Genomic DNA, 14,013 nt, shown 5'->3' with positions numbered 1-14,013 from the left:
GTTCAAGTGGGAGAACTTACACAATTAGTGGTTGACTAAATACTTATTTGTCCCACTGTATATGTACTTTTTGTTGTGCGTTTTCAATTGTAGTCGAATACTTGCGGCGACTTTGTGTGATTGTTTTTGATGATGTGCGGACGCTAACTGATACATGCTAATCATTTGTTTTTGGTAAATTTGAATTGCTGTTATTGAAGATGAAACAGATTTTATTTCATGTTATTTTAGTTTCATTCTGCAAGTTTTGATGTCATGAGCAGCTGAATAAAGTCTGCAAACCACAAGGACGTCTGACATTGTTGTTTCGGAGTTTAGCTCACTGTCTAGCTAGGACTTAGCTCCAACAACTTGGCGAGGACAGTACAATGACGTATAATACATGTTTTTGCATAATTTTTTAATTTAGACGTTTTTTTGAGGTACTTAAAGTGCATGTGACACGAAAAAGCATGTTTATTTCATAATACACGCAGTATTTTATGCTCCTGAATGATATGGACCGCTTGGATATGTGTGGAAGCGATCGCTATATTTATTTAGTTTTTTGAATCCTGCGCCATGAAAATGAGTGACTTCCGGCTTCGGTCTTGCATTGAGGAGGAGGGCGCTGTGACGTGTACAGGAGAAGGAGTCCTCTTCGCTATACTGCAGTACTGCTGTGTATGAGGACCAAGGATTCAGCTGATTTTGCGGATTAATACGTTTATTTTTCGCATCACAGCAGCCAAACGGCTGCAGAAAAATCTTGCTGTATGAGGCAGAGGCGTGTGCACCTTTTTGGAGTTTCAAAAGGTTCCCATTCACCGTGAGAAATCACCAAAACAAGCCCTACTACTGTGGGACCATTGGACTTACGAGGAAGTGAGTAAACATCTTGTTTTGTATTATGTCAAATATGAATACAGCGATTACAAAGTAAACATTACAAGCTTTCTTTAAATAAAGGACTACTTACGTTTGATCATTGATAGGCATGTAAAAAGCTCTCCTCATGAACATTAGCTGCACGTTAGCTGCACAACAACTGCAGCCGCCCTCCTCCGGGGAACGAGCTGTAAATTTCTCTCCACCGGGCGGTTTGCTGATCTGCAAAGACAATCGACAACCCAGTCGTCATGTCAAATAATCCGGGCTAGTTATGTGCGGTTTTCCGCTTCAAAGACTTTGAAACATCACTCTGTTCGGGTTAGCATGTCGGCTAGCTGTCACGCCTCTTGGTTTGTTTACATTCTCCGAAGCCGGGCAAGGGAAATGACATATGTCCGATTTAGGTGTCATAAAAAAATTTTCGGAGGTGTGACAGTAAAGGTGAAGTCGACAGTTTTGACCATTATGGAGTAATTTTGCCATGTTGTCCTGAATAAGTGCATTTTTATTATTTCATAATCCATTTAGCACAAGACTGTTATTTGTCATGACCATGCCATTTATTTAGCAATTGGGGAAAATACTTGGATAAAAAGAATATCCTGTAAAAATAATGGAGTAGAGAGACTGAAGCAATGACATTTTGCAGCTCTCTCCGTCGCGTTTTCCTCGTTGTGAATAGTTCCCCCTCGACGGGCTGACTGGTCCTTCTCAAGCTATTTATCTCGCTATTGTGGAAAAATACTCGGATAAAAAGAATATCCTGTAAAAATATTGGAGTAGAGAGACTGAAGCAATGACATTTTGCGACTCTCTTCGTCCTGAATAATTCCCCCTCAATGGGCTGAATAGTAAAACCGATGAGCCCAGTCTCCCGCTGACGTCATCCACCTGTTGGGGACGTTAGAGCCCTATAATGGTAGGCGTGGCTAACCAGCAGATTAAAAGACTAATTTCTCGTCATCTGCGCTTTGCTAAATTGCTGTATATAGTCGAATCATCTCAAAATATGATTCTAATTCACATAATAATGCTATTTAAGACTTTTTTTCTCCTGTCGTATGCTCTTTAAAGAGTTAATTCTGACTTACGCAGAAATCCAGGTTAGATCGCCAGCGCAGGTACGGAAATCATTCGTAAACCGGGGACGACCTGTATTGACGGGAATAGACGTCCAGTCTATTTTAGCCAGGAAGCGATCGAATGATTGACAGGAAATAGATATTCTAAGTGAAAATGACCTATTGCCGTCAATGGCCGCTAAATAGTTATGTAAGGTCATAAGAGATTTATAAAACAAAACAAAAATAAATGATTTAGAGCAAAAACGCAAATAAACTTCAATTTCAATTTGTCGTTATTTCTTTTCTTTTTCAGTATGGCATACAGAGATAAGGCCGAGACCACATACTGAACACAAAAACAAAGGAAATGATACTCGACTTCAGGAAGACGAGTACAGACCAAGCACCAATCATCATCAACGGGGGCTGCGTGGGGAGAGTACATTCCTTTAAATTCCTGGGGGTGTACATTTCTGTTTAGCTCTCCTGGTCTGCCAACACCAGAAGAGTTATAGGAAAGGCCTAGCAGTGACTCCGCTTCCTGAGAGTGATCAGGAAAAAGAAGCTGCTGGTGTCCTTCGAAATAGCCACTATTGAGAGCGTACTAGCATAATGCGTCACGGTGTGGTATGCTGGGTCCACGGCGGCAGACAGGAGGGCCCTTCCCCCCTTCTACTCGCCTGCGGGAGTCTGCCTCATAACTCAACTAAACTTCACCTCACACTGTAAATATGCTTCACTTTGGGTATCTGTGAGAGTCAGAACGGGCCATACAGTCCCAAGCCAGCTCCCCTTTGACTTTAATGCATCATACAGCAAAGGTGTGGGGCAGCTGGGTTCGGTTGGGTGGGGAAGTGATGTGATAGTTGCCTTCCTGCTGCCTACCCACCATTCCTGCACCACATACATTACACTCCATGGCGGAGCTATGGCAAGGGGCAGTGGGATGTGCTGCTGGGAAGAAGTTCCACGTGGCGATCCCTCAGCTCTCCCCTTTTTTGATACATACGCTGCACTACTCTCCCCACACAACCCCACCACGATGCTGGGTAGTGGCTACCAGTTGGGGTCCTGGCAGCCACAGTAATAGTGCGGTAGGTGGGTCCAACACTTTTCTATATGGTGGGGCTCTCGGGTGGGGCCTCTCCTCGTCTGGGCTTTAAGGTGGTTGGGACTTTGACCCCGCAGCGGCCTCCAGGTGTTCTCCTGCTTCCGCCTTCCTCTGTTATCCACCCAGGCATCCTCTTTCAGCCTGGCACAGATCATCAGCTGGACAGCGGCGGGGCAGCAGGGTGTCAACCCTTTAAGGTGGGCATCCTTTTCTTGCCCCGGAGGTCGGTTGGGGGGTTGTGAGGGTCCGGGTGGACGGGCATGGGGTACGCTGGCGCATTCCCTCATCCCTTCCCTGAGGGCTGGTTAATTCGGTTCGGATTGTCCGAGGGGCCGCCCTGGGTCCAGGGGGGATGACTGTGGCCCCTTTGCCAGAACTGCAGGAGGAGGGGTGTGCCATGCTTGCCTCCCCTCCCCTGATTGGCTGGGGCGGTGCCCCCGCGCAGCAAATCCACTGTATGCAGGACTATCACACACATGATTGAGGCAATTCGACACACCCGGATTGAGAAATTGTTGGAGCCAGGATTAGCAAACAGGTAGCATAGAATAGGATGTCAACATTAGCCTGGAACTCCAGACTCACCGCTGTTCCAGCTATAGAGTCTGGCGACTGTTCCGGGGATCAAATTCCCAGGGCGGAGCAAGCCACAGCAAACAGACAGCGGAGTGGACCAATCAGCAATCAGTTTTTAAAGCGACAAGAAACTCTAGCACAAGGACGTAAACATACGAGGGGAGCAGAGAATGAATAAGTTTATTCGACATGGCTAGCGCGAGACAGACTATTGGTTTTAGCGACTCAATGTCTATTTGGTCATTTAAAACTGAATTTACCGCAGATAGGAACATATTCTCGGTTCTCCCGTTCGCAATCTGTGTTGTTGTGGAGACGACTTCCGACGCGCAAGACTAACGTTGCTCGTTAAGAACACGTCACACAAATAAATAAATCTGATTGCATGGCCGATTTCGTTCGGGCTCCAGAGGCCAATAAGGAGCTGGGTCCCAGACTCTATAGCTGGAACAGCGGTGAGTCTGGAGTTCCAGGCTACGTCAACATATCCACATTTATGGATGATTTAATAATATTGGGTTACCCACCTTGTAAGGTTGTGTTTTTTTCCTCCTAGTGTGACTTGCCCTGTGATTACCCATTGATTTTCATCTGTTGTGCCTGGTCTTTGTGTATCCTCCAATCTGTTTCCTCCCGTGTCACCCACCTGTTCCTCGTTGTCTCGTTACCCCTGGTCTATGTGTAAATAAGCTCCCCGTTTTTGTTGAGTCTTGGTCGTGACATTGTCCAGGTTCTCGTCAGCGTTGATTCTCTCGGCCAAGCCCTCGTGTTCCTCTGTAAATTTTTTGATACCCAGAGTTTTGTTTGCCTATGTGTGTTTTGGATCACCACTTTGGTTTGTACTTTGTTTTTTGTTGGCTTTAATTAAATATTTTTTGCACCGCCTTTCCGCCTCGCCGCCCTTTCGGTCCACACCGCTTGCCTGCCTGTGTTCCCTGACACACCTCACATTGCTGAATTGTGTATGCTCCAACCGGCCTAATCATTGATTCACCCCCCTTCCTCGGTCTCCTCGGCCCCCCCACATGGTGTCCACGGGTAAATATAATTAGCTAACAACAGCACCACTTTGTTCATAGGTAGCATAGATGTGTAATCATGTATTTCTTGTAGTTTGTTATTCTCATTTTCTGCCTGTTTCCTTCCTTTCTGTCCCCCGATAACCCCTTCCTGTTCGCTGCTTTCTCCTAATAAATGACGAACAAACACAATGGGAGTATATCCAATTCCAATGTGATACATTACAACTGTTTAGACCATAAGGACACTCAGATTTCGCGTCTCCATGTCTAAGCAGCTGAACAGAAAAGGTTGTAAAAACAATGAATAAAAAGAAGGGCCCTGCAGAGTCATAAATACAATCCAGAAAATCACTGCTCTTTGCCCAGTCTGGAGATCATTACCCGCTTTCGCTCCTATAGCAAAGCTAACAACATTATCAAGGGCTCTTCCCAGCCAGCCTACCACCTCTTTGATCTGCCCTGCGACAGGCGCTACAGGTCCCACAAAACCAGGTCAAATAGGCTCAGAAACAGTTTATCCCCCAGAGTAACACCACCTGAAACGAACATAACACACACACTGTGAAATAAACATGCAACAATCATATATGTATATGTATTTTTTTCCATTCCTATTTACACACACTTGTCACTCATTTCATGCAGATAAAGTCGCTGCTAATACCTGCTTCGTACTTGCACTAATTACCCGAGGCAGAATATTATATCGCTGCTAATTTAATTCAAACACTGCTATGGAGCCCTGAACTGGATACATGTCGTCCGGTGGACCCACCACCCGCAGGATGCAACCGCAGGGTCCGATGCAATGTGGACTAGGTAGCAGGCTAAGGCGGGGACCGTGGTGGTTCGATCCCGGGTTGTGGAAGCTGGCTTTTGGGACATGGAACGTCACCTGCCTGGTGGGAAAGGAGCGGGAGCTTGTAGAAGAGGTTGTGCGATTCCTACTAGATTTAGTCAGTCTCACCTCGATTCGTAACTCTGGCTCTGGAACCAAAGTCCTCGAGACGGGTTGGACAGTCTCCTTTTGTGGAGTTGCTCTGGGGGAGAGGCGGAGGGCTGGGGTGGGATTTTGAAAGCCTCATGGCTCTCTGCCTCTGTGTTGGAATTTATCCCGGTGGACGGAAGGCTCGCTTCCCTGTGCCTTAGGGTCAGGGAACGGGTGCACTGAATGGTAGTGCAGATTATCCACCCTTTTTGGAGTCCATTGGAAGGGTACTGGAAAGTGCCCTAAAACAGGACTCCATTGTGCTACTTACTGGGGGACTTCAGCTCCCATGTGGGCAATGCCGGTGTGAGCTGGAGAGTAGTGGTTGTGAGGAACAGCCTGCCTGGTCTGAAACCAAGTGGTGTTCAGTTATTGGACTTCTGTGCAACCTATAGTTTGGCCATAACGAACACCATGTTCGAATCATGACACCTTAGGCCACCGGTCGGCTTTGTAGTCGTATCATCAGACATGCGGTCGTATGTACTGGACACTCAGGTGAAGAGAGGAGCAGAGCACCTATATGTGAGTTGGATCAGATGGCAGGGGAAGACGCCACGCAGACCTGGTATGGTGAGGGTCTCCTTGGAATGCATGGCAGAGGAAGCTGTCAGACTGATTTTCAACTCATACCTCCGGCAGAGATTCAACTGCGTTTCGGGGCAGGTGGAGGACTTTGAGTCCAAATGGGCCTTGAGGCGGCTGCTGAGAGGCCTGTGGGTCTCCTGAGACAGTTAATTGGAACCGGCGGGCCAAGCAGAGTGCAGCTGTAGCGGTCAACAAGGCAAAAACTCAGACGTGAAAGGAGTTCGGTGAGTCTATGGAAGAAGACTATCGATGGGCTCCGAAAAGGTTCTGGCAAACAGTCCGACGCCTTTGAGGGGAAGGCGGCATCTCGTTCACACTGTTTACAGTGGGGGCGGGGAGCTACTGACTTCAACTGGGGACATGGCGGTGGAAGGAATATTTTGAGGTGCTTCGTCATCCGACCAACACACATTCCATGGAGGAAACAGAGCCTAGGGTGTCTGGGGTTGGATTTGTCAATCACTGGGGCAGAAGTCTCTAAGCTAGTGAAATTACTCTGCGGCGACAGGGGTCTCGGGATTGATGAAGTCGGTCCTGGGTATCTGAAGGCTTCGGATGTTGTAGGGCTGTCTTGGTTGACGCGATTGTGCAACATTGCGTGGTCATCGAGGGTAGTGCCTACAAGCGGCTGAATTGAGTTCCTTCGTAGCGTGGTCGGGCTCAGCCTTAGGGATAGGGTGAGGAGCTCAGTTATCCGGGAGGGACTCGGAGTAGAGCCGCTGCTCCTCCATGTAGAGGGGAGCCAGTTGAGTTGGTTCGAACATCTGATTAGGATGCCCTTTGTACGCCTCCCTCTGGAGGAGTATCAAGCATGTCCGACTGGGAGAAGACCCCGGGTCTGACCCAGGACACGCTGGAGGGATTATATCTCTCGGCTGGCCTGGGAACACTTTGGGATTATCTCAGACGAGCTAGTGGAAGTGGCTGGGGAGAGGGCTGTCTGAGCTTCTTTGCTGAGGCTCTTGCCCCCGCGACCGCGATAAGCAGGAGACAACGACAACGATGACGACTGCTACCTTCATACTGTACTTATCTATGCTGGTAAAATTTTGCAAACCTTAACTACTGCCTTTAAATATTTTTGGATTTGCATTTAAATTTTTTTAATCTTACTTTTTATCTCTGTCTTGTACGCATAATGCAATCACAAATAAAGACTATTGTATTGTATTGTATATAGGGCTGTCAAAATTATCGCGTTAACGGGCGGTAATTAATTCTTTAAATTAATCACGTTAAAATATTTGACGCAAGTAACGCACATGCCCCGCTCAGATTAAAATGACAGCAGTGTAATGTCGGCTTGTTACTTGTTTTTTGTTGTGTGGCCCCCTCTGCTGGCGCTTGGGTCCAAATGATTTCATGGGTTTGGGGAGTGAGCATGGTGTAATGACATCAACAATCGCGAGCTACTAGTTTATTTTTTGATTGAAAATTTTAAAAATGTTAATAAAACGAAAACATTTAGAGGGGTTTTAATATAACATTTCTATAACTTGCACTAACATTTATCTTTTAAGAACTACAACTTTTTCTATCCATGGATCGCTTTAAGAGAATGTTAATAATATTAAAGCCATCTTGTTGATTTATTGTTATAATAAACAAATACAGTACTTATGTACCGTATGTTGAATGTATATATCCGTCTTGTGTCTTTTCATTCCAACAATAATTTACAGAAAAATATGGCATATTTTTTAGATGGTTTGAATTGCGATTAATTACAAGTAATTAATTTTTAAGCTGTAATTAACTCGATTAAAAATTTTAATCGTTTGACAGTCCTAATTGTATTACATTCTATTGTACTGTATTTTTTTACAAGTTGTTTGAATTTATTTTGTGAATTATATATATTTCACAAATTTTATTTCATTTATTTAATTATTTATATATTTTATTATTCATGACTTTTTTTTAATTTACGTGTTTTTTTCCTCCATTTTTAAAAACTTATTACGATTTAAACAATTTATTTTTTTCCCTTCCAAAATGGTTGTCATTTTTTTCCAATTATTTGTATAGTTAAAAAAATATATATTATTATTATTTATGCTGTATTACTATTATAGGATGTCAAAAAATACTGTACAGCAATTGCCCCCTGGGCTCGAAGTTTGACACTCAGGGAACCACCCACAATGCCTTCTCATTTATCGTTAGTCACGTGATATCTGATAAACGCAAACACTTCATTTTACACGTCACTTTTGCGCCAAGTGACCGCATTTTTAAAATGTAATACATCTGAATGAAAAACAAAATGAAAAACATGTCAGTTCAAATGTCAAAATTCCTGACACAACTATGTTATCTTACGGGCAGACGTGTGTCGTCGTTTTCGCGGTGGTGCAGTTCAAAAGTAAGTTCACCGCTGTGTGGTGCATTCAAGGTGCCTCGTAAATATGTAGTTTGCTCTTATTCACAAATACACGGCCGCATTTTGCACCAAACGCAATTAGAACAATGCCATAAATTAAGTATTTTAACTAATGAATCTAGTTTCCTGTACTTATACGTGAGTTGGTGAATTTGTTATCGTGGTTTGTGATTACGGAACGCCTATTTCCGCGGGAGGAAATACCCCTTGCTAAGTGAAAGTATCCATCGAGCAACTTAGGGCGTTTTAAGCCTTTTCCACCTCGACTCCCCTGCTGAGAGATGGGCACCAAAAAGGCAGCGATCGCTGCTACACTGGCAAACTTGTCCAAAGCTGACTTCGAGTCGTTTTGTTTTCATCTAATAGACTCCCGCCGGGTTCCGCGCATCAAGGTTGAAAATAAGAGCTACTTGGAGGTTACCAATGTAATTGTGTCTTGCTTCACCGAGAACGAAGCTCCTGCCTTCACCTCCAACATTCTGAGGAACATGGGTTGCAGCGATGAGGCCAATGATCTCGGTAAAGTACCACAATTGTGCGTGCATTAAAATGTGTGTGTGTGTGTGTGTGGGGGGGGGGGGGGGGGGGGCTACCGCAGTTACAATTTGAATAATAAAACAATACAGTACAGTATATAATACAATGTAATATACAGTAGTCTAACTATAGCAACAAAAAGTGCAGAAGTATTTCTAATAGTCATTTCCCGCCCAAATCCACGTTTTTACAAATGGTTTATGTTTTTGCTATGTAATTATATTTACTAATGTTTTTATAACGTAATACCCCCCAAATAAAGAAAAAAAATCAGATTTTGCGATTTTAAAAATGTTTAACTGTTTCATGCACGTATTGCAATGGTTTCTTCTACGGAGGTCTCAAATTGTCGTGTTAGTGTTGCCCCTATGAAGTTTGGGCGTGACAATAGATCGAAAAGGTGATATATGGCGAAAGGTTTTTGACATGCTACCGCCAAGAATCGATGTATCATATTAAAAAGATGTCGCTGTTAAAAATATATTTTAAAAAATTTTTAAATAAAAGAAACAACGGGTTGCTACCAAGAGCACTAACTGGACTAGGGCTGCAGCTATCGATTATTTAAGTAATCGATTAATCTATTGCTTAGTTAGTTCGAATAATTGAGTAATCGGATTACAAACATTTAATGCATTGCAGAATACATTTTAGGATATGTAAAAAAAATGAACAAGTGTTTATGCTTGCAATAATATTTTTTGACTTGCTTAAAATATCTGAGCTTAGCCTCAAACGACATAATAAATAAATAAATCGACGATTAATCGATGAACTCGAGTAATTCGATTAGAAAAAAGCTTCGAATCAAATTTTGCCGCTGCGGGTTTTCGTTTAATTATAGTGCCGTTGTAGTGGTTTGTTTTGAAAGTGTTTGCATTTAGTTTTATTGATTTGGGTGGATTCACTGCCCTCTTGTGGCAACAGTTAATATGACATAACCAATAAAACATGGCTGAATCCAGCCGCTCCCTGTTAAGACCAACATAGGGTAGGTTTTTGTTTGAGCTAATGGTTTTTTTTTATGCATTCGAAATTTAGTTTGGAGGTATATTTAGCAGTTTTTTTGTTGTTGTTGTGGTTATTTGTGTTTGAACGATTTGTTAAGAGCATTGTTTAAAAAAATAAACATTAGCATTTTGTAGCATTTAAGCTAGCGGACTTTTGCAATGCAAGTTAGCCAATAGTTCTTTTGTTGTACTTAGATCCTCATTGATTATTTTAATACCATTTGAGGCTAAGCTTTATTTTATTTTTAAATTAAAGTGCAACTTCGCATAGTTTGAAGAAATACTTGGGAATTTTATTTTGTATCTGCATGTAATACTCTTTTGAAAATGCAATCTTAGCAAGCCCTTGTTTTTGATCTCCTATAATTTATGCCAACTTGCATAGCAAAAGTCTGTTAGCTTAAATGCTATAAAATGCAAAGTTTTTTTTTTATTTTTTATAACAATCCTCTCATAACTTATGTTGGTCTTAACAGGGAGCAGCTGAATTCAGCCATGTTAGACTAGTTGTGGCATATTAGAGGGCAGGATATCCACCCAAATCAATTGAACTAAATGCAAACACTGTCAAAACAAACCATTACAAGGTCACTCTAATCAAACGAATCCTCGAAGCAGCAAAATTTGATTCGATGTTTTTTTTTCTAATCGAATTACCCGAGTTAAATGATTAATCATTAATGATTAAGTAATAATTAGTGTTTTGTTTTGTGTCTTTTTTTGTCTCTCTGTTGTTTCTTGAAAGCAAAGAGCTGTATTCGTGAAGATGAATGTAGCTGCCTGAAATGAAAAAATAAAATGAATAAAAAATAAGAATAGAAAAAATAAATAAATACAATCCTTGCAGCACTAAACTGGACACTTATATATAACATGAATATATTTTCTATTTTTCATGTTGTTATTATTTTCACTTAAAGCAACACTAGGTAACTTTTCAACCTTTATAAAATATTTTCATAACATTTGCGATCAGATGTCGACTGACAACTAGTTGATTAACACCTACTGTATTTTATATTGTGATGGGGTCTTATCGCTTTCACCGGAACTAATTAACTTTTAGGAGGGTGGCAGGAAACCTCTCACACAACAGCTGCTCCCTATTAAGACCAACATAAGCAACGGTTTTATTTGAGCTAATGTTTTTATTTTAATGCATTCGTAATTTAGTTTAAAGGTATATTTGGCCAATTTTTGTAGCAATATGTGTCCGAACCATTTGTTAAGAGCATTGTTGTTTAAAAAAAAAAAAAACATTAGTATTTTATAGCATTAAGCTAGCGGACTTTTGCTATGTAAGTCAGCCGATTGTTCTTTTGTTGTACATAGATCCTTATTATTTTTTCTTAAACCGTTTGAGGCCCAGCTCAGGTATTTTAATTTTTTTATCTTTATCAGATTACTATTATTATTTTATTACTATTATTCGAACTAACCAGTTCATCAATTAATCGACGACTAAAATAATCGATAGCTGCAGGCCTAGATAGCATGCAAACAATGACAGGGGGGGGATAAGTATGTAAACCCTCTGCCTAAGGAGACTCAAAGAACAATTGAAACCAATTTTTTACCAAATACTTTAAGTCAGGTGTGTGCCCAATCACTGATGAGTGGTTTAAAGCTGCCCTGTCCACTATAAAACACACACCTAGGAAGAAATGTCTTGATGAGAAGCATTGGCTTATGTGCATCATGGCTCGGTCAAAAGAGCTGTCTGAAGACCTGCGATCAAGGATTCTTGATTTGTTGAAACGATCTCTAAAAGTCTGGAAGTTGTCTGGAAATGGAGAGAATTTGGCACTGTTGCTTATCTCCCAAGGAGTGGCCATCCACCAAAGATGACGCCAAGAGTTAGTTCAGCGCAGATTACTCAGAGAGGTAAAAAAGAACCCAAGAGTGTCTGCTAAAGACTTACAGAAATCACTTGCACAGTCCAATCTCTATGTGCACACATCAACTATATGTAAAACTATGGCCAAAAATGGTGTTCATGGGAGGACTCCACGGAGGACGCCACTGCTGTCTAAAAAAAACATCGTTGCTCGTTTAATGTTCGCAAAAAGGCACTGGGACACTCCACAGAAGTTTTGGCAAAATATTTTGGCGACTGATGAAACCAAAGTTGAATTGTTTGGGAGTAACACACAACGTCCTGTGTGGAGGAAAAATGGAACAGCTCACCAACATTAACACCTCATCCCCACCGTGAAGCATAGTGGAGGGGGCATCACGATGTGGGGCTGTTTTGCTACCTCAGGGCCTGGACAGCTTGCAATCATCAATGGATGAATGAATTCAAAAGTTTATCAGGATGTTTTGCAGGAAAACCTCAGGCCGTCTTTCAGACAGTTGAAGCTATAAAAAGGATGGATGCTGCAACAAGACAATGATTCAAAACACAGAAGTAAATCAACTTCAGAATGGTTTGAGAAGAACAAAATATACGTTCTGGAGTAGCCAAGTCAAAGTACAGACTTGAACCCCATTGAGATGCTCATGCATGACCTAAATACAGCGATTCATGCCAGGAATCTGACAGAACTACAGCAGTTTTGTAGAGAAGAATGGGCCAAGATTAGTCCTGATCGATGTGCCAGACTAATCTGCAGCTACAGGAAGCGTCTGGTTGAAGTTATTGCTCCAAAAGGGGTGGGGGGGGGAGGGCACAAAATTTTAAATGTGATAGTTCACTTACTTATGTTTCCCCCTTTCTGTCATTGTTTGCATACTATCCTCATTAAAATATGAAAACCTATAAATGTTTGGGTGGTTTACTTAAAGCAGACACTGTTTTTTCATCTGTGTGATTATGACAAAGATCAGATAACATTTGACGGGCATTTTATGTAGAAATGTGAGAAATACCAAAAAGTTTAGATACTTTTTCATACCACTGTAGTGTGTACATCAGCTCACTGGCTGCCATTAACGGCGCTAGACATTCGATTAATTTTTCGGGATTGGACGTCTAGCGCCGTCAATGGCACTGAAACCAGAGGGCATTTAGAGGTCACTTCTTGTAAATTTTAGGACATTTACAGGTTACTTCCTGTTAATTTTGAGTCACGTCCTTTTCAGTAACCCAAAATCAACATGAAGTTGACCTGTAAATGCCCCAAAAGGAAAAGGAAGTGACCGGAAGCGACAGGATATGACATGAAATGCCCCAATTTGAACTAATTTGCTGCCACTGATGGCCATAGACGTGCAATCCGTTTGAAGTGGGAGGGATGGCAGCCAGTTCAAACAGATTGGACTACCACAACACATGCTTTAAACAAATCCCAGATGTGTTTTTAAGTTGTTGTTGTTGTTGTTGTTGTCTTCAGATGCTCGGATTGCCGCAATATCCGCGAATGCGCCTACTGGAGGTGAGTCTTTCTTGTCCTTTCTATTTCATATTTTTTAGTTTTAAAAGCATTTATCTGTCACAAGCGACAGCCTTCAGAGTTCAAAGTATCACATTACACATTTTACAAGCTCTTTCATTTGAACTCTTCCTGTTTCCAGCAATGGGAGCGGCACCGGGCCAAGCTGCAGTTGCCTCAACAAGCTCTGCATGTAAACAGACACACACACACACCCACACACACACCCCCACCCACACACACACACACACACACAAACAATATTTGAGTGTTGTTGCAACACATACTGTACATGCTTGACAATTTTTGTCAGTGGCGCAGGAAGTGGCGTGATGAGGGTGATGCAGCACCCCCTTGTGTTGGAAAGAAAAAAGTTTTGGATAGATTTTTTTTTGTGTGTGTGTGTTAATAATCAGTATTGTTAATAACGGCGTTAGAATATAACGGTGTTACTAACGGCGCTATTTTTTTCAGGAGTGGGTATTTTAAT

The 14,013-nt window shown here is 42.1% G+C and overlaps 1 protein-coding gene across 3 annotated transcripts in view; it reads left to right on the top strand.

The window, feature by feature from the left end:
- The first annotated feature begins 8,789 nt into the window (after positions 1-8,789).
- Positions 8,790-14,013, top strand: part of LOC130914970 (apoptosis-associated speck-like protein containing a CARD) — a 71,220-nt gene continuing 65,996 nt past the window's right edge. For 2 of the 3 annotated variants that reach the window (XM_057834587.1, XM_057834585.1), the window contains exons 1-3: positions 8,790-9,121; positions 13,485-13,526; positions 13,666-13,716. In XM_057834587.1, the coding sequence (XP_057690570.1) occupies positions 8,884-9,121; positions 13,485-13,526; positions 13,666-13,716 (331 nt within the window). In that variant the 5' untranslated portion in view covers positions 8,790-8,883. Of the gene's footprint in view, positions 9,138-13,484; positions 13,527-13,665; positions 13,717-14,013 lie in introns of all 3 variants that reach the window. The other variant, XM_057834588.1, reaches the window with a different exon arrangement.

The sequence above is a fragment of the Corythoichthys intestinalis genome, chromosome 4, assembly GCF_030265065.1.
Source record: "Corythoichthys intestinalis isolate RoL2023-P3 chromosome 4, ASM3026506v1, whole genome shotgun sequence".
Taxonomy (NCBI): domain Eukaryota; kingdom Metazoa; phylum Chordata; class Actinopteri; order Syngnathiformes; family Syngnathidae; genus Corythoichthys; species Corythoichthys intestinalis.
Note: the sequence above shows the minus strand (reverse complement) of the source record. Positions and strands in the feature narration are given on the sequence as shown.